Source organism: Cnephaeus nilssonii, assembly GCF_951640355.1.
Source record: "Cnephaeus nilssonii genome assembly, chromosome: 1".
NCBI lineage: Eukaryota > Metazoa > Chordata > Mammalia > Chiroptera > Vespertilionidae > Cnephaeus > Cnephaeus nilssonii.
Window position 1 is genome coordinate 109,390,585 of NC_137072.1, and position 27,920 is coordinate 109,418,504.

The 27,920-nt window shown below is 50.4% G+C and overlaps 2 protein-coding genes across 2 annotated transcripts in view; one reads left to right on the forward strand and one right to left on the reverse strand.

Annotated features, from left to right (window-relative positions):
• FAM184B (family with sequence similarity 184 member B) overlaps positions 1-18,328 on the forward strand; it is a gene marked incomplete at its 5' end in the record, with an annotated part of 65,812 nt that extends 47,484 nt beyond the window's left edge. Inside the window, 8 exons of the mRNA XM_079765006.1 lie at positions 2,356-2,509; positions 4,530-4,693; positions 5,313-5,482; positions 7,054-7,200; positions 8,153-8,270; positions 9,584-9,688; positions 10,528-10,727; positions 16,560-18,328. Coding sequence (XP_079621132.1) covers positions 2,356-2,509; positions 4,530-4,693; positions 5,313-5,482; positions 7,054-7,200; positions 8,153-8,270; positions 9,584-9,688; positions 10,528-10,727; positions 16,560-16,653 — 1,152 coding nt within the window. The 3' untranslated portion in view covers positions 16,654-18,328. The remainder of the gene's footprint in view (positions 1-2,355; positions 2,510-4,529; positions 4,694-5,312; positions 5,483-7,053; positions 7,201-8,152; positions 8,271-9,583; positions 9,689-10,527; positions 10,728-16,559) is intronic.
• A 130-nt stretch (positions 18,329-18,458) lies between these two features.
• MED28 (mediator complex subunit 28) lies at positions 18,459-24,876 on the reverse strand. Its single transcript, XM_079771070.1, has 4 exons — positions 24,689-24,876; positions 22,984-23,050; positions 22,237-22,349; positions 18,459-20,728 (listed from the first exon to the last, which is right to left on the reverse strand). The coding sequence occupies exons 1-4, from the start codon at positions 24,845-24,847 to the stop codon at positions 20,531-20,533; spliced, it is 537 nt and encodes a 178-aa protein (XP_079627196.1). The 5' UTR covers positions 24,848-24,876; the 3' UTR covers positions 18,459-20,530.
• Between the last annotated feature and the right edge of the window lie 3,044 nt (positions 24,877-27,920).

The following is a 27,920-nucleotide window of genomic DNA, read 5'->3' on the forward strand; positions in this document are numbered from 1 at the left end:
GGGGTCCCTAACTACTTTGGGGAGAGGGAATTCGTCTCCTTCTTCGAGAAGAATGCCCCTGTCTCTGTGTCCTGGCGGCTGGAAACAAATGAATAGAAACGGGATTCCTGAGTCCACCTCCCTGGTGACATGGCAAACAGCCTTCATCTCTCAGGTTGGCTTTGAGTGTTGGTTGTGTACATGCTTCTCAGCAGCACGTTTGTAACAACACGGTGTGAAATCACACCCAGCGAGGCCTTGATTCTGGCAGCAGGCGGTCGTGCCAACACGGTGTGAGAATTAAATAGAAGTCATCAGACATCAAATACTAGGAAGTAAAAGTCATCAGACATATCCAATACCAGAAGATTTGCCTTCTGTTCTCAATTTACTGCCTCTCAGACCCCCACTCACCCTTCAGCGCCTGTCCTGCCATCATGATCTGGACCCTGAAGCATTTCTCCTTTGCAAAGAGCACAGTGTAAGCTTTGTCAGGAGAGGGCTGGGGGCACCGTGTGGGAGGAAGAAGGCTTCTCTTCCTGGTTCTGGCGGCTACGTTTAGCTTTGGTTCTGGCTTCTGCTGCACAGTTGTACAGTGATGTGTGACACCAGGTTATATTCTGCCTCGGTGACCTCACGGTGACCTCAGAGTCCTGGTCCAAACTCAATGACTACCTTCCTGGAGGTCTCTGATGACAGCCCACCTTCCAGCCCTCAGGCCCGCATTGGTGCTCCATGCTCTCTGAGCACCACCCTGCTGGAAACCAAGATCAACAGTAATGAATATAAATGTGAGAAGTCCACCAGAAGGCTGAGTTTGGACTCCTTTGATATTCACAGGGTGAATTTGCATTTTATTCCCTACTGCTGACTCAGTGGCCTAAAGCAAACTCCCCCCTAACCTGATAATCTTACTGATGACTAAACATTACCATTGATATGTCTGTTTGCATTCCTGAAAGGCAATGGTGTCTTCTAGTAAATAAAAGGCAGCTGGGAACAGAGACTCAGTGGAACTTAACTACTACAGTTAAGCTTTTCCCTGGCTTCCCCCCATCATTTCAAAATTAATTTTTCTTGTCTTGTGTGTCAATTTGCACGTCAGCTCTTTCTCTCTCCAAGCCTTTGAGCCCGAAAGCCACACTGGCCGGGGCTTTTCCCACCACCCACCTGGGCTCACCTGTACTGTGGAGGCTTCTTCCTGCTTCTCCAGTAACTGGGGACCAGCTCTGGCTCACACAGCCCAGAGATGGCCTCCACCAGCGAGCTGCCGTCATCAGCTTGTCCAACAAGGTCTTTTGCAAAGCTTTGCTTCCACCTCTCCATTCCTGTTTCAAAGGGGATGGGAATGTCACCAGTTGGAGTCCTGTGAGTCTTGCAGCAAGAGGAGGAACAATCGGAGTTTGAATAGTGGGAGTCTTTGTTGCCTTATTCAGTAAACTCACCCCAGAGGACCGAGTCTCCCCTGGGAGGAGTAAGACCGCGTCTCCCCATTTGCTCGGGATGGGCAAAGCCAGGCGCTGCGGCACTCAGTCAGCTGGCTCAGGCTCCAGGAGGGCTCTGGCCCCTCTCAGGGGAGCCTCGTGCGTTTGGTGAAATCCCGTTTCTCACTTTTCCCAGAGGCTGCATGAGGGAGTGGACACTGCAGCCCATGGCTACCCCTCCTGCCTCCACCATGTCCTGCTCCACCACCCCGCCCACCTATCTTCAGTCAGGCCACCTCACCTTCCTGAGTCCGTGTCCTCCTCTGTAAAAAGAAAAGGAGAGGCCGGGGGGATGAGGAGTCCTGCATCTTTTCTATGTGACCTTGGAAACGCGAATTTATCTCTTCTAGCCTCAGTTTCTCATTTTAAAACGTATTAGCTGGAACTCTCTGTTGCCACAAAAAGAGAAAGAAACTCCACTGGTCTCCTATTGCTGCTGTAACAAATGACCACAAACGGGGTGGCTTAGCACAATACCGCTCTTATCCTACGGTTCTGGAGGGCAGAAGTCCTCACATCAGGTGCTGGTGGGGCTGTTTTCCTGAGATTGTCAACTTTGAAGGCATCTAGTCAGTGTGTGTGTGTTTCTTTCTCTTGTTCTCTCTCCTCCTGCCTCCTAACACCAAATTCCCATTGACCGGTCCGGCTTGGAACAGGGGCCCTCTAGTCCAATCAGCTGTGCACCAGGGTGGGGCTCACATGGTCCAGAATGGCTGCTGGGCCAGGCCATCGCTGCCATCCCAGGCAGGTTGGAGAGGAGACTGGTACGCCCCCCACCAGGGAGTGGTGAGTGCTCAGCCGGTGCCAGCTCGGAGGAGGAACTTGGCAGACGGGACAGGTCCCCCCTGCTGTGCCCAATGTTATGCTTCCTTCCTCCCGCTTTTCCCCACAGGCCACAGAAGAGCTCTTGGAAAAGGAATCCGGCCACGGCCTCCAGATCCAGCAGCAGGCACTCCGGCTGGAGCGCCAGGCCTTGGAGGAGAAGGTCCGACAAGAGGTCCAGGGGGAGCAGGCGAGGATGCAGGCTCAGCAGGCTCTGCTGCTAGGTACACACCAGCCACACCCCTAAGGGGTCCGCATGGGGAGCCAGGGGCAGCGGGAGGCCGGGGGGGGGGGCGTGGTACGAGGGGGTGGAGGAGGCACACAGGCCAGGGCAACTCTCCTGGCTCTGCCAGTAGCTATTGTGAGACCTGGGGACCTGGGGACCTGGGGTGGGTCGCCCTCAGCCTCATCTTCCTTTTTCATAAAATGGAGTTACCATTGCCCTACCTCAGAGGGGTGTAATGTGGATTTGGTGAGATATTACATATAGAACACCTAACATACAGCATGAGCCCAGTGAATGATCATTCTCATGGTTATTGAACATATCTGGACTTTCTGGGATTGCCTCAACCTCTCATTCCATTCTGAAGATTTCTGCAAACTTGGGGGGCTGAGGCCTTCCCTGTCTGTGTGAGACACACCTGGCCTGCAGTAGAGGTCAGTGGGCGAGGGGTGAGAGGGTGAGTGATACACTGGGGTGGGGACCCAGACATGCTGGATAGGTGGGTGGATGGATGGATGAGTGGATCTATGGATGGATGGGTGGGGGATAGATGGACAGACGGACAGATAGATGGATAACTGGGTTTATAGACGGATGGATGGATGGGCAGATGGATGGATGAATAAGTGGATGGTTGGGTGAGGGGTGGGAGAAGAGGGGAAGGTAATGAATACACTACAGTTCATGCTTTGCTAAAGGGTTTTATTGCCGTTTTGTGATAATGGATTTCAAAAAATGGGGCAGTGTCTGGATTTTTTTTCTTTTAAGAAAAGCTATAGAAGTTGCTTTATTAAAATTCTATTGAGGAGAAAACATGACCAGGTAAGTTTTTCAGCATAATGTCATCAGAATATATTAAGCTCTTATATGTGTTTAATATACTATACCTTTGAGAGACGCTTAGTAGGCATACGGGAAACCTTTCACAACTAATACACTTTCACAATATCATTGACTTTCATTCTAAACATCATTCGTTTATTTCACAAGTTTATGCTGAGCACTTGCTATGTACTGAGGCCCATGCCGGTGCTTATCTTATAGATTATGGAGTTATTGGAACAATATTTCAAAAGTCACTTGCAATAACTAAAATATAGTCTCAAAAGTGCATAACAGAAAAGTATTAAATTTGCTAGTCCTTAAAAATTACCTTCTTTTTAAAAAAATAAATAGGTCACTGAATAGCGTGCACTCTATCCAAAAATAGTCATTTGGAAAGGATTGCTTCCTTTGACTTTCAATCACAGCAGCGCACCCCTAGAAACCAGCACCCTCAGGGGAGACATGGGAGTTCCTGGCTGTGCCTGCCCTGAGTGGAGGAGGGCATGTCTGTTTCTTCGGGTGGTTCTGGTTTTACTTGGTTCTGTTGGGATAATGTGCCATCTCTTGCCCCCACATCCCAGCCAAGACCTGACACCCAGAGGAAGGGGAACCCATGTTCTATCCCCTTAAGTGTTGGCATAAATGTCAAAGTTTCAGACTTGGCGACCTGCAACCCCAGAAGAGGCCCCTGGTCATTGATAACTCCCTGTCCTCCTCTTGGTCCGTGGACTTGGGGCTGAGGCCCAGCGTTGCCTCGGGGCTCAGTGCTGGTTCAGGCTGCCCCGCCCGAACCCGCCACCTTCCTAACACCCGGCAGTGTCTCCGAGGTGGTGCAGAGGGAAGAACCACGGGACACGTGGAATCCTGACTCCACAACTTCCTCGCTGTGTGGCTCTGGGCTCCTCGCTCAACCTCTCTGAGGCCCAGCTTCCACACCATAAAAAGGGGAGGGGTAGTGCTGGATAGGATGGTTGTAGGGCTTCCGTGAACAGTTCGCCGGGGTTTAGCGCCGCAAATGGAACTCCTGTTACTGTCATCGTGAAATAAGTTTGGAGAACTTGACCCAAAGCCTTCCGCAGCGCCTACCCCAGGACAGTCGTCAGCCTCCCCGTGCGCCTGACCTTTGCTGAGTGCCCCTGACCTTCACGGACCTTCACTGCGCACACCTGACCTTTGCTGCTCTTCCTCTGCAGAGTCCCTCAGGCAGGAGCTGTGGGCGCAGAAGGCCGCCTGCTCTGAGCACCAGAAGGACTTGGAGGCGTTGCAGGCCGAGCTGAGGGCCCTGGGCAGCTCTGACAGGCGGCAGCCCATCACCCCGTGTGCAGGGGACAGCGAGGGCCACGCCAGCACCACAGAGGTCAGCGCCCTGGCCCCCACCCCAGCCCTCTCCAAGCGGTGAAGGCTACCGGAAACTCCTAAAGGAGAGGCCGGGTACTTGTCTGAAATGGGGAGGACCCTTCTGTTTCCGCTAGGGGGTCTCTGGCGACCCTGCAGACTCCCCTCTTTGCAAAGCAAAACACAGGCTTCGAGTTCTACATGTTGTTTTTAATTCAGACACAGCAGCCTCTCAGGGTGCTGGTATCAGTCAGGGCTTAGAGGCGGCCAGTCTGCGCCCTTCCCCTCCCCTCCCCGCCTTCGGGTCTGCAGGGCTATGTCTCTGAGCTCCTCTCCCCGTCTAGACCTCCCTGCTCACCCCAGCTCAGAGCCCACTCTCCATGAGCGTCCTGGTCAGACATGGCCATGGGCCCCTGCTTGCTCATCCGTGATTCCCACCGAGCCGGGCAGCACAGTGAGCTCCTAGGAGCGCAGGCCTCTCGCCCCAGCCCTGCTTCAGGAACTCACAAAGTGCATTGGCACATCGCCCTCCCTCCGTGGCTCCCCGCTGCTGTGGAGGCCGGAGGCTGGGAGGGGCGCATCTGGGCCGTGTCCGCCTTTGCGCCTCCTGAAAACATCTCTCCTGGCTTCCTTCTCCCCAGGGCGGGGACGGCGCGGGCCCCGCAGGCTCCCCGAAGGGCACCGCTGAGCAGACTCCCAGCGAGGGGTGCCTCCTCTGGGAGAACTCCCAGCTCAAGGACACGGTGCGGCAGCTGCAGGCCGAGGTGGAACAGCACCAGCAGGAGGCGCTGCAGCTCCGCGACCAGCGCAGGTCTGTCTGCGGGCCTCAGAGCTTCCCTCCCTCCCTCCCCTCCCTCCACGGCCGCTTGGGGAGCCTCGGATCCCCCCAGAGCACCTTCCCAAAGAAAATACTCCCTAACCCGCTAGCACTTCACCTTGACGCAGGGATTAGCCCTGAAATAGAGGCAGGAACCCAATTCCTCTGCAAATCAGGGCATTCATGGAATCAGACCTAACCGATACCAAAGGTGTCCTCAAAACCAGCCTTAGGGAGACAGAGCTGTGGGCCCTTAACCAGCTGTGTTTGGGTGAGTCCGCTGACCTCTCCCAGACTGTCCTCTTCTGTAGTGGGGATGGTACCGCCTCGCAGGGCTGCTGGGACGGCAGGGGAATGTGTGTGAGAGGCCCCTGGCATGGGGGAGCACTCACAGACTGTGCATTACCATTACCTACTCCCGATTGGACAGCTCCTTATCAGTCCTGAATTCACAGCCCTCCCCTCCCCGCCTCTTCTCGGAAAGTTCATGAGTACAATTTTAACTTCATTAATAGCTGTACGACTTTCCGGGCTGTTTCTTCTCGAGGGAGCTTGGGCAGTTCATTGTCTTCCAAGGGTTTTGTCCGTTTTATCGCAGTTGTTCCAGTGAGAGTAGTTGTGCCAGTGAAACGCTCATCTGAGAGCAGCTATGAGCCCACCTGGCCAAGGTGGGACACCTCCATTTCAGTTAGGGACTCGCCCCGCGACACTGAATAAGGAGGTGGGAGCAGGGTAAGGACTCCTCACCATTCTGGGGGACAGCCCCCTCCAGTTCGGAAAACGGGGGTCCCTCCCCTGGGAGAAGAATGTAGTCACACAAACACATGCGCCTACTTTCTGAGCGTGACACACCCCTGTGGCTTGTCTGTAGGCCCCGTAGGGCCCCACACCTAGGTTTAAGCAAAGTGATGGCTGATGGCTGGACACCTGCTTTGGGCTACAGACACCTGTTCCGGACATGTCTGAACAGGGTCATTCCTGCAATAGCCCTGTAAGGTGGCCACAGTGGTCGCCCCCACTTAACAGATGAAGACACTGAGCCGGGCATACCTTGCCCAAGGCCACACAGATGGGAAGTGACGGACGCGGCAGCAGACGGACATGGCACCCTGGCTCTACACGCTGCTCTCCTGACCCCACCCACCCCGCCTTTCCTCCTGGACTGGGGATCTCCCAGGTCTCGGAGTCCAACTGTCAGTAATTCTGCCTCAGAAGCTCTGCATCCAGGCCTCCCCACCTGCCCCGAGAGGGAATGCTTCCCAGGGCTTCCCTCCAGAGCTGCCCCCGACTCCTGCCCCCTGGAGGCTGTTCTTCACAGAATGAGGAGGTTTCTCGCTCATGGAATGCTGGGGTGGGAGTGCTGAGAAGGGGCTCCCCAAGGGGGCTTATCCTGAACCCCACACCTCACACGCTCCTTCCCACGGTGTCCTGACCTCAGATGCATAACCTACCTGGACCCATTGTCTCCAAACCTGGCCACCCAGCGGAAGTGGGGGGAAACCCCAGTGCCCAAAAGGTGGGTCCCTAGAGCTGGGTCAGCCCAGTTGTGCTTCCATCCACTGCAGGCAGCTGGAGGAGGACCAGCAAGCCCAGCAGGCCCGGGAGGTGGAGAAGCTACGCCAGGAACATCGGAAGGAGATGCAGGCCATGGTGGCCGACTTCAGCAGCGCTCAAGCCCGGCTCCAGGCCCAGCTGGCTGCCCTGGAAACCGAGTAAGTGAGGCCTCTGCCCCACGTTAGCGGGGAAGAGTAGAGGTGCCATTTTATGAGGGGACTCTCCTAGTTTTAAAACGAGAAACCCTGAGTTCCAGGAAGCACCTCAGCCCCGGAGGAACTGGGATGGTTGGTCGCCTGTCATGTTATGACACTACAGTCCTCCTTCGTGCAGGGCCCTGGGAATCGGTGAGGAGCGAGACTGCCTCATGGGCTTGGTTTGGTTCTCACACTGGGAAGAAATCAGAAGGATCAAGGCTACCTTTCTTATTAGCATTGGCCCTCTTCCAACACACGTCATCTCATTTAATCTTCACAGCAGTCCTGCAAGGTGGAAATTATTATTCCTATGGACAGACTAGAGGCCTGGTGCACGGATTCATGCATGGGTAGGGTCCCTCAGCGTAGCCTGCACCTTCTTGCAATCCGGGACCCCTTAGGGGATGTCGGAGGGGCAATCAGGCAGAAAGAGCTTCAGGCTGAAAGAGCTGTGGGTACCAGCTGCCCTCACTGCTCTGCACATGCCACACACCGTGTCGGCCAGCAGATGGCGCCAAAGCCACATCGGTATTAGCAGAGCCTTGGGCATTGCCAGGTGGGGGCACTTACCTGCTGAGGCCTCCTCTCCCAAACATCCCTGGTTCTGGAAGCCCCACTGAGGGCAGCATCTGTGTGCATACCTTCACCATTGGTTCCTGGGCCGTGCAGCCCTGAGGGGACTGACAAAGGTCACACTGGGAGTTGGGGTCCTGGGCTGCACCCCGAGCTCTGCAGCCAACTCACTGGGTGACCTTGGGCAAGCTCTCTGGGCCTCAGTTTCCCCTTTTGTGCACAGAGAGAGTGGCTGGCCAGGCTGACCACCAGTGGCGTCCCTACCACGCCATCACCTCTTCTCCCTGCTCGTGGTTGAGTAGTCGCAGGGAGGGGCTCACTGCATGTCTGCTTGAAACAGACTGAAGGAGTCTGGAGAGAAGCCAGGGAAGGGGGCGTCCAGGCCGGAGGACGTGCAGCTCATAGGCCGCCTGCAGACCCGCTTGAAGGAGAGAGAGGAGATCATCAAGCAGCTCACGGTGAGGCTGTTGGCTACCAGGGGGCCCTGCGTGGGTGCCTGGGAGTTCCTTGGGGGGAGGGGGGAGGGGAAAGAAGGAGGGGGGAGGGGGGAGGGAAAGCGGCATTCACTTGCACCTGGCGTTTCACTGGGCACCTCAAGTTTCAAGGCTGATAACCATAAAACAACCTTACAAAAGAGCCTTGGTTATTTTTCGATTGTACACAAGAATTCATACTCACTTAAAAAAATTAACACAGGAAAATAGAAGGCAAAGAAGTCTCTCTGCTCCCAGGCCCCACAGTATCTGCCCATGGCTGATATCACTCTGTTTTTTATTAGCCAACAGAATTTGGGAAGATCTAGAATGGCTCGCCTTACGTTTGAATTTCAGTAGATTCAAGCAAGCCAATTACTCTATATCGATCTTCTGTAAAAATGGCCACCTGCTTTCCAGTTAGCAAAGCCACCCCCGGGGCCCTTAAAGAGAAAAGTTTTCTTCTCTGCTTCTTGTATCAGGCACCCACCAAGGCCTGGTAACCATTTATTTAAAAACTAGAGGCCCGGTGCACAAGATTCGTGCACTAGTGGGGGGGCCCCTCAGCCCGGCCTGAGCCCTCTTGCAGTCCCGGACCCCTCGGGGGATGTCAGACATCCCTCTTGCAGTCTGGGGCTCTCGCAGTCCGGGACCCCTCGCTCCTTACCGCCCGCCTGTAGCAGAGGCGGGAGAAGCTCCCACCACCGCCACGGCACTTGCCAGCCGTGAGCCTGGCTGCTAGCTGAGCCGCGCTCTTCCTGTGCAAGTGCACTTACCACCAGGGGACAGCTCCGGCGTTGAGTGTCTGCCCCTTGGTGGTCAGTGCGTGTCATAGCGACCAGTTGTTCCGCTGTTCAGTCGATTTGCATTTTATGCTTTTATTATATAGGATAATGCAGAAGGCAAGAAAAAGTGGCACACATTAAGAGCATTAGCCAGATAGGGATTGCACCTGGGGGTCTGCTTGCTTTGCCTCCTTATTAACACTCTGCACCTTAATTGTTAACTGTCTGCAAGTACCCTTCTCAGAGGCTGAGAGCACCTGGATCTCTAACCTCCCTAGGCATTCCAAATAAGCTGGCCCATTGCTTTACGAGGGGGGATGGGGACACAAAGACCCCAGGAGTAAAGATGCTTCCTCCCAGCTTCCCTGGATGGCAGCTCGGTTCCCCCCCCCCCCCCCCCCCCCGGCTTCCCTCCCTCCCCAGGACGTTCCTTCTCTCTGTCTCCCACCCTCACACAGCCACCCAGTGCCATGTGGTTAGGCTCATTTAGACGCAGTTGTGCTGTTTTGCCAGGAGGAGAGGAGATTTCACTACGCAGCATTCCCCAGCGCCATGTCCCATCGGAATCGGTCCTTCTCCTTCAACCCGCACCCAGGGTATTTGACCCCTTCCATGAAGGTAGGTCGGTTCTGCTGGGTTTGGTACATCGCACGATCTACTGGTTTCGTTTGCCTAAGGCACCTGCAGCGTATTTACCAACGACTGGGAGACAGTCAAAAGGATGCTCACTAAGACCCACAGAAAAGAACCCAAGTGCTTAAACAGTGTTTCTATCTGGCTAGGAAGACGATGTGTATTTTTATTTTTTATGTTTTTTTTTTGTCTTTTCCAAATTTTCTGTAAATAAATGTGTCATTATTAATAGTGGCGCTAACAATAATTGGTGATAGGAAGAAAGGTGAGAAGAGCAGGAATCTTCCACTTCTTAACATTTTTTTCCTTATATACTTATGGAATTTGTTACAATAAGAATATTCACCAAATCTCTCATTTGCTATCACAAATCCTAAAAGCTCAAAAAAATTAGTATTTTTTAATAGCTCGCAGAACAATAAACCTAATCTCAGCTGAACCGATATAAGATCATTTATGATTTTTATATATCCTTCTTACTGTGACAAAATGTAAGTTTCACTTCAGAAATAGTCATGCATTTGAGGACAAGATGGGTCCAGCCCCTGCTGGGGGTGTTATGTGGCCTTTTGAAATCGAAACAAAGATCTTTGAATTACACATCTGTCCCCAGGAATTTCAGATAAGAGATTGTGGACATATGTGTGTGTTTTTTAAACACAAAATAGATTAGAGGGGAAAATGCTCTGAAAAATAATATGGAAGTACGTAAATAAAAGCACTGCCTCCTCACGCGCATGGTTTCGGGTGGGTGGGTCTTATTTACTTTTACAATAACACCTCTTTGGGGCGATGCTAAGAGGCCTGTCCTTTAACACGATCAGAAAAAGAAGATGGAGGATGTGCCCAGCCGAGTGGTCAGCGTGCCCAACCTCGCCTCCTATGCAAAGAACTTTCTGAGCGGTGACCTGAGCTCCAGGATCAACGCCCCGCCAATCACTAAGTCCCCCAGCTTGGACCCAAGCCCCGGGGGTGGCCGGCCTTACAAGCCCACCCAGTCTCTAGATGTGAAAGCGGCCACCAGGTAGGGGCAGGCGCTGTGATTCCTTTTCCTGTAATAGGAGGAAAACTGGAATTCCGTTCTGGCACCTGTGCAATCCCCGGCACTGGGACGGATACAAAGAGCAGCAGGTCAAACCCTGCCTGGGAAAACAGCAGTCCCGCCAAACGGAAGATTGTGTAAGAGCAGAGAAATGTGCCATTCTTTAGAAGGGGGACTATTCCTGGTACCACATTCCAGGAAGCTCCCCTCCACCCACCCCCCGCCCCTTTTTTTTTCATGGTTAGACAAGAGGCATTGAATCCATTCAGAGGCAACATTTTTAATTCTGGGCTTTGAAGTTTGCATTTCAGAAAGGGCCACTCCTAAAATGTTCCTTTTCCTAAGGCCCTGCCTACCCGCGGCTGTTTGGTCAAATGGAGCGGCATACATCTTGATGAGTGTTGGGGTGCAAGGAACCCCTGGTGATCAGTCATTGAATGAGTCCAGCCCTTGTTTCACAGCTAAGGAACCTAGGCCTGGAGCCCCCAGCACATCCCTGTATTAACTGCTAGAGCCAGCTCTCGGGTTCATCTCATACTTGTATACCTCTGTTTAAGGCTATCTTCCCATCTATATATATAAAAAGCTAATATGTTAAGTGTCCGACCGTCCGACTAGTTTCTATGACACGCACTGACCACCAGGGGGCAGACACTCAGCGCAGGAGCTGCCATGATGCGCACTGGCCATTTACAGAGAAACGGCACTGCGGACCTGGCGCCCACAAAGCAACACTCAGCTTCCCCCAAGTGGGACACAGGCCCCGCCACCACCCCGGAGGAACAGCCCACCAAATCGCAGCCAATGCTGCCGAGACCCCAGGGTGCAAAATGTGGCCCACAGCCCAGCCCAGCCTAGCCTGGAAACGGTCACTATGGGCACCGGGTAATGATGTCACATAGCGCCCGGCTTCCTCTCCCTAGCAACTAGCCTCCTTGGAGTTTCTTCAGCCCGGGAACACGACTTGCTTTATAGCCAGGTACAAACATTTCACACTTTAACCAAATGTCTGTGAAGCATTTTCCCATGCTTCATCTCATTTGATCCTCACAGAAGTCCTGGAGTAAGTAGATAGGAGACTCGGTGGAATCCTATTTTCTTTTCATTAGCTGGAAAGTGAAGATTTAGAAAGCTTAGAAATTTGACCCAACTGAAAAGAAGTAAGAAATGGTGGAACTTGAAAATGACTTCAGGTTTTCTCACTGCGCAGAATATAGTCAAACACTGCTGCAGTTAAATATTTGACCCTTTGTTCTCCTGCATGATCTACAATAATAATCTGCTTCATCTTGATATTTACTGCTGTGTTGCTGACAATTACCTGAAAGAGAAGTTGGGGTGCTTCACTGGGCTGGAAAGAGTTTAGCTAAATCAGAAAGCAGGTCTCATTAAGCAAGTTTATCTATATATATAAAGCTCTCGCTGGCGCCAATCGCATGCATGTGTTTCCATCTGTCATTGTCTATCGTGAATTTGGTTGACACTTCTATTATGGAGAAAGGGCAAGTAGCAATATTAAAATATTTCTTATAATTAATTTCCTTTCAATGTGCACGAATTTGTGCACCAGGCCTCTAGTTGCTGTATATGAAGCTCCAAAATTGCAGATAGAGACCATTCATCCAGTATACACCATACTTGCTTGTTAACTATTTCCCCTTTTCAATTCATGAGGCTAATTTCACAGCCTCATTGTGATGCTGGAACACAGTAGATAACTTTTAAAAAAGCCATAAATTGTAATGCTGTGTTGATCAACCATTTCTTTCTTTCTTCTTTTATTTCTTTCTTCTCTGTAGAGAATTTTTATGAGTTTGTTTGAACCAAACTGACAACATATGCCAGGGAGCAAGATCTCAAATGCTCCTCTTTTACCTTTATTATGGGGTTTATTAACTAGGGGCCCAGTGCACGAATTCATGTACCTTGAAAGGAACTATGGGCTGCGAGGCTGCGGTGGGCACAGGGGCGGGACTTGGCCCATCCTTCGCGCCCCTGCCTGGCCCCTCCCACACCACGGCTCCTGTCTGCTGGCAGCCCTAACCCTGCTGCCGCTGTTCCCACATGCTGACGGCGCCGGCCACGCTTGCACCCGCTTATGGCGCGGAGCCATTGTGGCTGGCGCCAGCAGTACGTGCGAGGGCCAGCGCTGTCAGTGGGTACAAGCGGTGGCTACTGCCCACAATCACCCCTCAGGAGCAGGGGGAGGTGGAGAAGCCTTCAGGGGTGATCAGAACAGGCAGTCACCGCTCGCACCCGCTGATGGCTCTAAGAGATCGGGATCGGTGCTGGGCGCCGGCAGCGGGTGTGAGTGGGGCCGGCGCCGGCAGTGGGTGCAAGCAGCAGCTCCAGCACTAGCAGCAGGTGTGAGCACTGGGTCGGACCATGGCACGTGGGAGCAAAGAATTTTCAGTAACCACCAGAGGCTCACCCCAACGATAGTGGCCAGTGCCCCGCCTTGGTCTGGCACCCCCCCTCACTTGCTCCACCATCCCGCCACAGCTGATGCCCACCATGTTCCGCACTCTGCTGCCAGCTGGTGATGCCCACCATGTTCCGCGTGTGCCCCGTGGTGGTCAGCACATGTCATAGTGACCGGTTGTTCGGTTGTTCGGCCGTTCAGTCTATTTTCATATTAGGATATACATATATACTAGAAGCCCGGTGCACGAAATTCGTGCACGGCAGGGGGTTGTCCCTCAGCCCAGCCTGTACCCTCTCCAATATGGGACTCCTGGAGGGATGTCCGACTGCCCGTTTAGGCCCGATCCTGGTGGGATCAGGCCTAAACAGGCAGTCGGACATCCCTCTTACAATCCAGGACTGCTGGCTCCCAACTGCTTGCCTGCCTGCCTTCCTGATTGCCCCTAACCGCTTCTGCCTGCCAGCCTGATCACCCCCTAACCACTCCGCTGCCAGCCTGGTTGATGCTTAACTGCTCCCCTGCCAGCCTGTTTGCCCCCAACTTCCCTCCTCTGCCAGCCTGGTCACCCCTAACTGCCCTCTCCTGCAGGGTTGATCACCTCCAACTGCCCTCCCTTGCAAGCCTGGTGCCTCCCAACTGCCCTCCCTTGCAGGCCTGGTCCCTCACAACTGCCCTCCCTTGCAGGCCGGGTGCCTCCCAACTGCCCTCTCCTGATGGCCATCTTGTAGTGGCCATCTTGTGTCCACATGGGGGCAGGATCTTAGACCACATGGGGGCAGCTATATTGTGTGTTTCAGTGATGATCAATCTGTATATTACTCTTTTATTAGATAGGATAGAGGCCTGGTGCACAGGTGGGGGCCAGCTGGTTTGCCCTGAAGGGTGTCCCGGATCAGGGTGGGGTTCCCTTGGGGCGTGGGGTGGCCTGAGCGAGGGGCCTGTGGTGGTTTGTAGGCCGGCCATGCCTCCTGGCAACCCAAGGGGAGGCCCTGGTATCTGGAATTTATTTTCCTTCTACAATTGAAACTTTGTAGCCTGGGGCGGCAGCCATTTCTGTGGCAGTTAATTCACCTTCTACAATTGAAACTTTGTTGCCTTAAGCGGGTGAGCCCGGCCAGGGAGTGTGGAAAGCTTTGCTTCCCCTGTTGCCGGCAGCAACCCTGGCCTGCTCTCTCAAGCTCCATTCTGCCGCCATTTGTTTGAATTTGTTTACCTTCTATAATTGAAACTTTGTAGCTTGAGTGGAGGCTTAGGCCTGCAACGGCTATGAAAAGCTTGGCTTGCTCTGTTACCTGGGAAACCTTGTTCTCTGTGGCTGTAGCCATCTTGGATTGGGGTTAATTTGCATACTCGCCCTGATTGGCTGGTGGGCGTGGCTTGGCTGGTGGGCATGGCTTATGTAGCGGAGTGATGGTTAATTTGCATATTACCATTTTATTAGAGAGGATATATATATATATATACTAGAGGCCCGGTGCACGAAATTCGTGCACGGAGGTCCCTCAGCCCAACCTGCACCCTCTACAATCCAGGAGCTCTCAGGGTTGTCTACTGATGGCTTAGGCCCACTCCCCATGGTTCTCTGCTCTCTGCAGGGCCTGGAGGTTTCCCTGCAGCCATGGAGATGAAGTCCCCATGCCCTGCTGTCTGGGCTCTGTCTGCAGAGCCTGGGGGTGTTCCCACTGTCATCTTGCTAAGGAAGCCCCCAAGCCCTGCTTTCTGGGCTCTGTCTGCTGGACCTGGGGTGTTCCTGCCACCTCTGCTCTAAGAAAGCCACCATGCCCTGCTCTATGGGCTCTGTCTGCAGGCCTAGGGCTTCCCGGCTGCCGTGATCCGGAAGCCGCCATGCCCTCCTCTCGGGGCTCTGTCTGCAGAGCCTGAGGCCGCCATCAGGAAGCTGTCATGCCGTTCTCCCCGCTCTGTCTGCAGGGCCTGGGGCTTCCCGGCTGCCGCGATCCGGAAGCCGCCATGCCCTGCTCTCCCCGCTCTGTCTGCAGGGCCTGGGGCTTCCCGGCTGCCGCGATCGGGAAGCCGCCATGCCCTGCTCTCCCCGCTCTGTCTGCAGGGCCTGGGGCTTCCCGGCTGCCGCGATCCGGAAGCCGCCATGCCCTGCTCTCCCCGCTCTGTCTGCGGGGCCTGGGGCTTCCCGGCTGCCGCGATCGGGAAGCCGCCATGCCCTGTTCTCCCTGCTCTGTCTGCAGGGCCTGGGGCTTCCCGGCTGCCGCGATCCGGAAGCCGCCATGCCCTGCTCTCCCCGCTCTGTCTGCGGGGCCTGGGGCTTCCCGGCTGCCGCGATCGGGAAGCCGCCATGCCCTGCTCTCCCTGCTCTGTCTGCAGGGCCTGGGGCTTCCCGGCTGCTGTGATCCGGAAGCCGCCATTTCCCCTCTCTGTCTGCAGGGCCTGGGGCTTCCCGGCTGCCGCGATCGGGAAGCCGCCATGCCCTGCTCTCCCCGCTCTGTCTGCAGGGCCTGGGGCTTCCCGGCTGCCGTGATCGGGAAGCCGCCATGCCCTGCTCTCCCCGCTCTGTCTGCAGGGCCTGGGGCTTCCCGGCTGCTGCGATCGGGAAGCCGCCATGCCCTGCTCTCCCCGCTCTGTCTGCAGGGCCTGGGGCTTCCCGGCTGCCGCGATCGAGAAGCCGCCATGCCCTGCTCTCCCCGCTCTGTCTGCAGGGCCTGGGGCTTCCCGGCTGCCGCGATCCGGAAGCCGCCATGCCCTGCTTTCCCCGCTCTGAGGTGACTGGGGGCAGCCATCTTGTGGCTATGGGGGCCGCCATTTTTGTCGCGGAGTGATGGCTAATTTGCATATTACTCTATTATTAGATAGGATATATATATATATATATATATATATATATATATATATATATATATATATATTTGTTCCTGGAATAAATGTTGCAAATATGCCTCATGATCTTATGTGAAACAATGGAGAACCTTTGGTTTTCAAATCTGGAATTAGACATTCCCTTAACCCCTGACCTTCACAACTGGTTTCCAGATGCTAATGTTGGCCAGTCACGTTCCAGCACTTTTGAAAGGGTAAAGAAGCAGTTCTCTTTCCCTGAAAAGATGGTGGGGTATTAAGATGTTTTCTTTTTTTTTAAAATATATTTTATTGATTTTTTTTATAGAGAGGAAGGGAGAGGGATAGAGTTAGAAACATTGATGAGAGAGAAACATCAATCAGCTGCCTCCTGCACACTCCCCACTGGGGATGTGCCCGCAACCAAGGTACATGCCCTTGACTGGAATGGAACCTGGGACCCTTGAGTCCGCAGGCTGATGCTCTATCCACTGAGCCAAACCGGTTAGGGCTTAAGATGTTTTCTGAGTAATTTTCAAAACCTCAAAACCATCTAATCCTTGTTGTTGTTGTTTTTTGTTTAGGACACAAGATGGTGAAACAGCCCAACCCAAAGAGGTGCAGCAGAAACAGGGCTCTGCCCACCAGGAATGGTTCACCAAATACTTTTCTTTCTAAAGTGATCCTTGGGGTCCATCACAGAAAGGACATTTGAAAAACATTTCTTTTAAAACATCTGACTGAGGGAATGAACCACAAAACCAATCAACCAAATAACCTGCTTTGTAATAGGATTTGCATCCAATAGCTAAACGAATTTCAGCACTGACATTTCATACTGTTTCATTGTGGCACCGTTCATGACAAATCCTTGACGTTAGGGTAAAAGGAACCCGTGTTACCTGAAAACATCATAGGAAAATGTTGTTAATGTTACTGATGACCTGCCTGTAGTATTTTGTGCCCATAGATTGCGCTCCGCTTTGTGGTTTCCGCAGTCTACTTTTAACGGGATTTCATTTTCCAGGATGCAACTCAAATCCACTTGAAAAGTGTTTCTATGTCAGTGATATAATTTAAGATGCACATCTAACCTCATTAAGAAGAGGAATAAAACAAAGGTCCGAATAACCAGGAAAGCCGATTTAAACACAAAACAAGCAAATTGAAGCTACTAGGACCGAACAGCCAAAGACCTTGACACTTGGACTTCCTAATTCTGGACATGAAGTAGCCAATAGAGGGATAACACCTACCTCAAAATGGGGCTTTATGAGGATTAAGCAACTTATGGTAATGATCCCAATCACACATTCGAATTAAGCACTGCCAGGATTTGTGGATAACTGAGCCCCGCCCCGCCATACCTCTGTTTCAATCTGCAATGTCAACTTGGCCATTTGTGAAGGTTTCTAGATTATCTGTTCTTTCAAGTCAAAGATCTACTGAACCTCTGGTCTCTGGGTTTGGGCCATTTGCCTCATGATGCATTGCTTCCCCGTTGCATGGATGCTTGGTAGGTTAAAGGGGACAGGTCGTGGCCATCCACGGTGCTGACCTTGCTCAGCCCACACTGAACTGTTGGACCCTCTGAAGGAGCAGTGTGATTTGACAAAACGTAATACATCTTTTAATGGGCAAAATGTATTCTCAGTCCTCTGGTGCTGGCCCAGCAAGGTGGCCCACGAACAGTTGTTTATTCTATGCACTGTCAAATCTTTGCTCTTTGAATAAAACTTTAAACAACTGGGTGATAAAAATGGTTGTGACTTGTATTGATTTTCCAAAAGAAGGGTGAAATTTGATAAAGACTGAACTTGGAAATGGAAAGTTCACATTGACCTCAATCGGATCATCTTCAAATAAAAAGTGGCCTCTTGCATACTTATGTCCTTTTGAGAGAAATGCATTACATCTCAAAACTCCTAACTTAAAGGTAAATTTACTATCTAATCAAAACACATGGCCCCGATTTTTTAACTGCTAATACTTGTTACCATACCTGTAGCACGCCGTGTTATTTTTCAGTATCAAGTATTTTGTAGTTGTCTTTTGCTTCCTGCTTAGTGAGCACTATAGGACTTTATATCTTGTTTTAAACACTGCAACCAGTTCTACTTTTGTTGACTGAAATCTTTTCCCACCACCCTGCAGCTCCTGACTAGCAAAGCAGGATTCCCTTCATTCTGCTGTCCCCTACCTCAGTGCAACACCTGCTGTAGGGACAGGATTGTACTCAAGACTCTGCATCTGTTTGGACTCCCTTCTTATTGCAGGTGAGTGAAAGATCTTGTTAAATTTCTAGATCCTACCCAATCATTACATACATGTTAACTAAGTCTTTGCAAGCTTCTATCATCATGGGAGTGAGGAGACAAGGGAACTCCCAGCTGATGGCTTATTTCTCATTGAAGGAGGGATTTCTATGATCATCAACCAACCAGCAAGATGTCGTTAAAAGGAAAATGATATTTACAAACAGAGAAGATTGAAAAATTATTTATTTGCTAGAAATTTTTTGAACTTAATAAAAAATGGCAATAACTGATATATACATTAATTCAAAGTCTTTTCACTAAGCACCAAGGACAGTTCCTGAACTTTTCACCAAGAACCGCTTTATTATTGAAAGATGCCTAAATCAGTTTATTTGGGTTTTTAATGAAGAAATCCAAAGCTGCCAATCAGAGATTCTAATTAGCATGAGATGGCCAGGTTAACAACCCTGAAGTCATGTTATCTGAAACAAAAATTTTTTTTGAAGCTTTGTTTAACTCACACATGTTCAGTGAGGGGACTAAGTGGCCTCAAGCTGTATACCATACATGCACAAACAACAATGGGTAGTAAGTTCTATGCAGAAGAGATCAATAATACATGATCTCTGTATGTTCAGAGGAAAATAATGCCTAATTCTCATGAGGGGCACAGAGACACATACAAATTACTAACCCTCAAGAGAGCACCAAGCAAGGCTGATAGGAGACAGGAAGTGCTGTGTCCTGGGGGGGGGGGGGGGGGGGGGGGAGGGGGAAGGCAGGGAGGGCATTTGGAGGCTTTAGGGAGCATCCAGGCACCACGAGCAGATGTCAGTGCTTATGGGGAGGGGCCTTCAAGGCTGGAAAAAACAAAACAAGTCAAGATATCGAGCCCCAGAGGCACTGCCTCTTCAGGAGACAGTGGTGCTTGTTTGGGGTAAAGGGATGTAATCCAGCCAGAGACTAAACAACCCAGAAAGGAAAGCCTCGTTCAGGGACAGCCAGACACAGCACCCGTCTGTATTTCTCAGCAGCAGCAGATCCATCAAGAATCGTGTTGGCCTGTGTGACCACCGAGAGGGTAAACCACCTTCCCAAATGCTGAGGCTCTTTGTGGAGAGTAAGTCACCGAGGGTCAGTCACCCTGCAGGCCGCTCCCCACCCCGAGGCCCCGTCCCCTGGAATCGACACCACCCATTAGCAAGAACCTTCCTTAATGGGAAATTTCTGCTCCACAAAAGCAAAACATAAACAACACAAACAAAACTCAAAACAAAAAGAGACTAACCCTCACACTTCACCTCTGCCCATCGTGCTAGTGGGAACAGGGTCTGCTATTGAGACTGATTCTTCACTGCAGAATGTGACAAAATTTACATGTCACTGCTCCTCCTGCAGCCTTCCAACCCAAAAAGTACACAAGCATCACACAAAATATAAACTTACCACAAATAAAAGTCAACATCAACTTAAGGATCCTACTGTAATATCACTGCACTAACCTAGGCTACGACAATCCTTTTCCGAGTATTTACAAAAGATCTCATTCTGAGAGCTCTGGACGCATTACAAACATTGCTGTATTAGATTCCTCTTCTTGAGGTAGTTCAAAGTCTAGAAACGTGGCAAATTTACATATTTTTACCTACTGCCACTGGGGGTTAATTAAGATAAAAGGTCTACAACCCAAATCCTCATCCTTTGATTCACAGATCAGACCAGACAGTTTTCCCCTCATGATACAAACTAATCTAAAACTGGAAACACAAACAGATTAAAAGTTACACAAACATAAAAAATAAGCAAAAAGAGAAACATAAAAAGCAATGTTAGTGGCATCACACTAACAGTCTAAATTTTGCTAAAAACAAGAATATTTACTTGGTTTACCAAAGTGATGAACATTTTATAAAGTTATAAAGTAAGAGCTTATAAAAAACGGGGAGCCCTGACCGATTTGGCTCAGTGGATAGAGCGTTGGCCTGCGGACTGAAAGGTCCTAGGTTCGATTCCGGTCAAGGGCATGTACTTTGGTTACGGGCACATCCCCAGTGGGTGGTGTGCAGGAGGCTGTTGACTGATATTTCTCTCTCATCAATGTTTCTGACTATCTATTCCTATCTCTTCTTCTCTGTAAAAAAATCAATAAAATATATTTTTTAAAAAAAACAAGAAAAACAAAAACAAAACGGGGAACATTTTAGGTGGGAGCATGCAACTAAGATCGTCTCGTTCTCTGGCAGAGTTCTTCCAAAATGTCATGCCACCGAGAAGCGACCCTTTCCTGCGGCTTTGACTCAGTTCTGCTTCATAGGCGCGGGGATGTTAGCAGACGCCTGCTCGAGGTAGGCCAGGGAGCCCTGCGGGATGTCGGCGGGCTTCTTGTGCTGCCCGTTGATGTCCTCCAGCACCTGCTGCCAATGCCGCAGCTTGGTCAGGTGCTTCTGGACCAGAGCGTCTTTCCGCTGCAGCTCGTTCCGCAGCTCCGAGACATCCTGCAAGTGAAGGTGACCAAGTCAGAGCAACCTCGTGAGAAGCAAATGCAGTTCCTGAATAATTAAGAGCACTAAGTAAATTCAAAACAAAGAAAATCCGTTAAACCACACTAAGCCCAATCATTACGCTGCTTGGCTCCACTATCTGAATAACCCAAAGCAACTCTTCCAATGGCAAATGTCTGCCTAACATGGAGAGTTTTTATTTTTAATCCATTTTCTTTTAGTAAGTAATTCCCAAGTTATAATATTCCAAAGTATCAAAGAGCAGCCAAAAAGAAATCAATCTCTTTCCCACCCTGGTTCAACCTTTCTGTCCAAAGGCTACTGCTGAGAACCTAAAAAACAGTGAGAATCTGAAACACATGGTAACAACTATTTAAAAGAATCCACAATCGCTGTTCTAACATTTCATATTATGAAGTGTTAGGATCTCTTTTTCAAGAGTTTTTCTAATGAATACTAGCATTGTAATTCTTTATCAAGACCTAGCCTTGATGCCCTAGCCGGTTTAGCTCAGTGGATGGAGCGTCGGCCTGCAAACTGAAAGGTCCCAGGTTCGATTCTGGTCAAGGGCACATGCCAGGGTTGTGGGCTCGATCCCCAGTGGGAGACTTGCAGGAGGCAGCCGATCCATGATTCTCTCTCATTATGGATGTTTCTATCTCTCTCTCCCTCTTCCTTCCTCTCTGAAACCAATAAAAATATATTAAAAAAAAAAAAGACCTGGCCTTGAACACCCCTATGTTACTACTGAAGTATTCAAATCAGGAACTGATCTGATGTAATGAACTATGAGAGGATCACCTCACCATTCACCTTCTCAACAGGGATACTGAACAAAAATATTTTAACTGGTCAGCTTGTGGAAGTAGTTACTTCAAACACTGCCCACAAAACGTTCATCTCAATTTAGTGTTTCTCATTAGAGGCACCCCTGGCCGTTGGGCGGACGATTCTTCCCTCTTCCACACTGCAGGGGGCAGGTCCTGGCCCAACACATGAAATGCCACGGCAGCTCTCCAGTCATCCTGGCAACCCCCACACACTTCAAATGCCCCCGCTTCACACGACTGAGATGATGAAGTCCTGAGCTGGGAGGAGCCGGGGCTGGAACACTAATTCTGGGTTCCTTGAACAAAGCTGGACAAAGCCCTTCCTGTGTACAGGCACTGGGTAAGGTGCCTGGGGATGCACAGATCGCAGCTCCTGTCCAAAGTGAGTTCCATGACTGGCTTTTCAACCTTTTTCAAGCAACAGTACCTTTCCTTTAAGAAACATCTTCCATGACAGCCAGCATATGAAAATGCTCTGTTTGAAGCCCTATTCCCCACCCCCTTTCCTCTACTACTTGTCCAGGTTGTCATGAACGTTGACAACTCGCAACATTCGTACTCAATCTGTAAAGTCCTACTATAGCAAATGGACAAGGGTTTTCATTTAAAGCAGAGATGGAACCCTGACAACATGTGCTCTTCCTAAAGCTGAGGAGATAACGGAGCTCATACCTCTTTGATAACCTGCTCTGGCTTCTGGACAGATAACTGCAATCTTTTTTGTAGAAAAAAACATTCTGTTTGTCTTGCAATATCCAGAAATTTCTGGATACACTGATCAACACCTTAAAAAAAAAGAAATATTAAATCAAGAAAAATATTCGACATAAAAATCTCCCTCACATATGAACAGTCAGAATATCAAAACATCACCTTCTCTTAGATGTAATTTGGGATTTTAAATTTGGCCACAGCAATGATATTGACCCCCCAGCCTTCCATGTGTTAGCCAACATTAGATAGTAGATAAATTTGTACTTTTATCAGGTGAATAAGAGACCTACTACAGCACACTTCTTCTGAAGGAAAACAATCCAGAGTTCCAGCATGATTCCAATTAAAACGTAACATTTAAAATATAGTACAAAGAAACCAGAACCACTGGTTACCTCTGAGGACAGAACTTGGGCAAGGAGAAGGAAGCACAAGAGACTGTTACTTACACCTATTCAAAAACTAAACAAAACTTACTTTAAAAGCAGTACACACTATTGGTCTTTGTCCTAATGCCGCTATGAAAAGTTCACCATGAATGACACAAGATGTCAAGTAATAAACGGAACAGAGAACCAGCAGTATACGAACAATTTGCATAAGTCTTCTTCCCCATAAAGGTTCTCTGAGGGTACTAGCAGGACTGGAACACATCAAGTGTAAAATCAGCCATCAGAACCAGGTCTAAAAAGAGGGCATGCTTACCAGTCCGAATTTCCTCCTGATCCGTGCCATTGACATAGTCCTGACTCACCAGAGAAGCAAAGCAAGCCTGTGTGACCAAAACATATCACAAAAGAAAAAAAAATGTCATTCACACATCAAAAATCCTACTTTAGGGTAAGATATGGCTCCTCCTGAAGTCATTCAATGAGTTGATAGCATCTGGTTTGCACACCCGACAAGACATCAATGATGCCAATGAAGACATGTAGTAAACTGACTGACTCCATTAGACCCACGGAGGAAGAGCCAGTGGGTGAGGCGGCTGGAATCTGTCAGCACCCCATCTGCTCTCTCTCCTGCCACGCACTCCTCTCCCCACTATCTCATTCCACACCAGGGCCCGGAACCCTACTCCAGTCCTACCCACAGCTGCTCCCTCCTATGCTCACATGACCCGCACCACCCATTCAGGACTCAGGTGAACCATCACCTCCTCAGAGAGACCCTCTCCCTCTACTCTTCTGAAGTGCCATCCCTCCTGTTTGCCCTCTATCACCAAGCCCAGCAGTATTGTTTTTCGATGACATTAATCCATGCTTTTAGTCCATTATTTGCTGCCCCCTACTAGCAGGTGGGAGGTCCGCCTTGTTCACTATGCGCCCAGTGCAGGAATTCTGCTTGGCACAAAGTGGATGCTCAATAAACTCGAGCTAATGACGGACTGGAGGGCCCAAGAGAAGAACCAGGTTGGTTCACGTGGAAAAACAAGTCCCAAAGAAGGAGTTCTCCCTAAAGGGACCACGATCCAGCTGTGTATGTGACTCAGCCAGGCAGTTCTATGACCTTAGAAGGCCTAACACAGCAGCGGGGCCAGAAAGAGAACGGGATGGGAGGTGGGGGGACCAGGGGTCAGAAAGGAACCCTCCAACCTCAGGAGAGCAGAGCCCTGCCAGCACGAAGCAAACGCCCTTGGTATGAGGCAGGTAGACCTGGGCCCAGATTTAGGCCATTGACGAGATGGGAGGGCCCTTCTGCCTGCAGTTGCCACCATTTGATTTAATAGAGAAAAATCACAATATTCCCTCAGGCAAATCCCTGTAACCGTTTAATAAATCAGAAAAAGACTCCCCGTTCCGCGGGACATTTTGAATGATGACTCCTGTTGGATTTGGGGGCTCCAGGGTCCTCCTTGGGCCAAACTCCCATTTGGGGTCATCTCTGCCAGGGTCCCTCCCTCCTTAACCCCCAGCTTCCCTCCTTCCTCGACCCTAGTATGGAGCTCCGCACACCTTTCAATAAGTCCATTTCAGTTCCACGGGCCCCATTACTTCAGCATCGCTGAGAGGTGGGGCCCAGCGGGAAGGGCGCAGGACGTGGCCGGCGTAACGGGGCGCCCCCGTACTAAACACGCAGGGATGCGGGAAAGGGCGCTCCAGGGAAATGGAACCGGGTGGGACGGGATCAGTTGGTGGGAACCTGGAAGGGCCCTCAAGTTGGGGCTGGGCAAACTTCAAGCCCACGTGCCACCAGAGACGTCTCGTTTACGCGTCTCCGCCAGCAGCCCTGAGTAGAACACTGGCCACCACTCACTGTGGAGACGAAGGCAAGTGACTGACAGGCTCTGAGCCAGTTTCCCCGTTGGTAAGCGGGGTGCGGGAATCGCTGACGCATGCGCAGCTTACATTTCAGGCCTGGAGGGAGGATGGGAACCTAGGCGCCCCTCCGCCCCCACGTCTCCTCTTACCTCGAAAGATGACTCCAACTCATCCACCAAGGTACTCGGAGAAGACCTCGGAGCACCTGGCGCGGCCTGAAGAAGCGAGGCCTGGCCCGGGAGTCCCGGCGGCGGGGGCGGAGCACCGGGTGGCTGCCCGGAGAACATACCTCCCAGCGGAGCCGCCATTTCTGAAAGGACAGGAAGATGCCTATTGCGCCTGCGCAGCAGCTGGTCCGCGGATCACGTGACGCCCCGATCACGTGGCAGTTCCCAGCGCCGGCAGTTGTTCGTTGGGCGTCAGGGAAACCGGCTGTTTGGGATTTGGTCTCTTCCTCCTTCCTTCCGCGCATGGCGTCTGGCTTTTCCTTTTTTTTTTTTTTTTTTTTTCTTCTGGAGAATCGAGGGCTTTGACCTCATTTGACACAGTTGTGTGAAGAGATTAAATTCGTTGGACCGAGCCCTCCCGCGGAAGTCTGGATGCTGCGGGGCGGGGCCGGACTTTGCCCTTAACTTTTGGAGTAACTTTGGCCGAGAGTCTTCGGGCTCTGTTTACCCGCTGCAAACAGCTGGAGGTACCATTCCTTCCACAAACATTTACTGAGAGCTTACTGTGCACCAGCTACTAATCCAGCCTCTGTGGATATACTGAGGACAGCTCTTTCTGAGGAGAGAGACAGGTAACAAAAATGACTAACATTGTTGAGGTTCCCTATCTATGTGCCTGGCACTGTTCCGTTAGATAATTGTTGTTATATCAGAGAGAAAGTCACTGTGCTAAGATTTTAATAACTTGCTTTTAACAGCTGTTTGTTCATTTTTTTCAGAAGGTAAATCTATTTTTATTGTTTAATTTTAGTTATATATGTGATCATACAACACATTTATGGAGCCCTCCATGTCCTAGGTACCATTTGATGGTCTGCATGTTATAGCAATCACTCCAAGTCTCTGCCCTTGGGGAGTTTACTGTTGTTTTTGTGGGAGAGAGACACAAATAAACACATACGTATATATAGCAATATCATGTCGAGATAAATGCTGAGGCAAAACATGTATCCTGGTCAGGAGATGGCTAGTGATGGATTTGAGATAGGTGGTTGGAAGAGGCCTCTCCAGGGAGAAGTGGACTGTAGTGACTGGAGAGAAAATTCAGCCAGGAAACTTTCAAGCAGAGGGGTCCCTGAAGAAGGAACCTGCCTGGCATATTTAAGGAATCACAGAAAAGCCAGCAGGGCCAGAGTGAGTGAGGCAGGACAGAAATGGTCAGAGAAAAAGTAGGCGCTTCTCTTTGCCAATCAGTCTCAGGTCAGAGGTCCTCTTCCTAGCCTCAATCTTAGACCCACACTCTCAGACACTTTACCATTTAACTTTCTTCACAACACTTAAACATCATCTGCAATCACCTGTTTTCTTCTTCATTGACTAAGTTGCCTTACACACATACACACACCAACTGGAATGCAAGTGCCATGAAATCAGGGCCTGCCTATCTTCACATGTATTCCCAACACCTGGAACTGTGTCTGGCATAAAATAGACATCTATACTAATAAAAGGGTAATATGCTAATTAGACTGGGAGACCTTCCAGGAGACCTTCCGGACATTCTGGACAAAGCCATGGTGGCGGGGCCGAGGTAGAGGCGGTTAGAGGCCAAGAGGGGAGGGCAGTTGTGGGTGATCAGGCTGGCGGGGGGGGGGGGGGGGGAGAAGGGGGCAGTTGGGGGTGAGCAGACCAGCAGGGGGGCCAGTTGGGGGCAAGCAGGCCGTCAGTGGAGGTCAGTTGGGGATGATCAGGACAGCGGGGCGCGGGGAGTAGTTTGGAGTGAGCAGGCCAGCAGGGGGGCAGTTGGGGGTGAGCAGGCTGGTAGGGGGGCAGTGGGGGAGAGCAGGCCGGCAGGCAGAGTGGTTAAGGACAATCAGGCAGGCAGGCAGGTGAGCGGTTAGGAGCCAGCAGTCCCAGATTTCGAGAGGGATGTCTGACTGCCGGTTTAGGTCCGATCCCTGTAAACTGGCAGTAGGACATCCTTCGAAGGGTCCCAGATTGGAGAGGGTGCAGGCCGGGCTGAGGAACAACCCCCCCTGCTCCCCCCCTGCATGAATTTCATGCACTGGGCCACTAGTAATAAATATTTGTTGATTGAATGAACAAAAATAGAATGCCAGGAGGGAAATAGTCTACTTCAGCAGTTCTCAGACTTTTTGGGTCTCAGGATCCTTTTCTTTACATTCCAAAATTTTATTGGGGACTCCAAATGTTTTTGTTTATATGGATTATGTTGGCCAATATTTACCTATTCAAATTGAGAATAGGTAAAATATTTACCTATTAAAACGGAAAATTAAAAATTTTATTTAAAAACATCACATATTAACAAATATTTTTAAAATATATTTTTATTGATTTCAGAGAGGAAGGGAGAGGGAGAGAGAGATAGAAATGTCAGCGATGAGAGAGAATCATTGATTGGCTGCCTTCTGCATGCTCCTTTCTGGGGATCGAGCCCACAACCTGGGCATGTGGCCTGATTAGGAATTGAACCTTGATCTCCTGGTTCAGAGGTCAATACTCAACCACTGAGCCACAGCTGGGTAACATAAATATTATTTTAATTAAAAATATAAATATTTTCCAGAACCAAAAATGAATTAGTGAGAAGAGTGGCAGCATTTTAATTTTTTGCAAATCCTTGAATGTCTGGCTCAAAAGACTGTACCCATTGTTTACCTAACCATGAGTAAGTTGCCTCAGTGGTTAGTGGTACCTCTCTTGGATTCACCTCAGAATAGAGCACATTTGGATTTTGTTGAAAACACATTTCCTCGTTTAAAAAAATGGGAGAACACTACCTTGGAAAGATTACTGAGAAGAGATAATGTGTGTAGGGAGTTGAATACAGTGCTTGGCATAGATTGAGTACCAGTGAGAAAAGACAAGTGAAATGATATAATTCATTTAAAAATAATCTCTCCCCAGTATAGAAGCAGAGGTAAGCAAATGGAGGCAGGACTAACCAGGCCGTAATCTAAGAGTAAACTGGTAATCCACACACAGAGAGACTAGTGTGATTTGTACAGTATCAGGGTTTAGGCTAACATTTCCCCAGGATCGTGACGAAAGGGAGTAGCCAGCCCAAAGTTCAAGAATATGGCGGGCAGTAGAGAAAGGGCCCAAGGAAGTGGCCAGCCCAATACTAACTGACATACCAAGTGATTTCTTTAAGCCCTAGACCAGTGATGGCGAACCTATGACACTCATG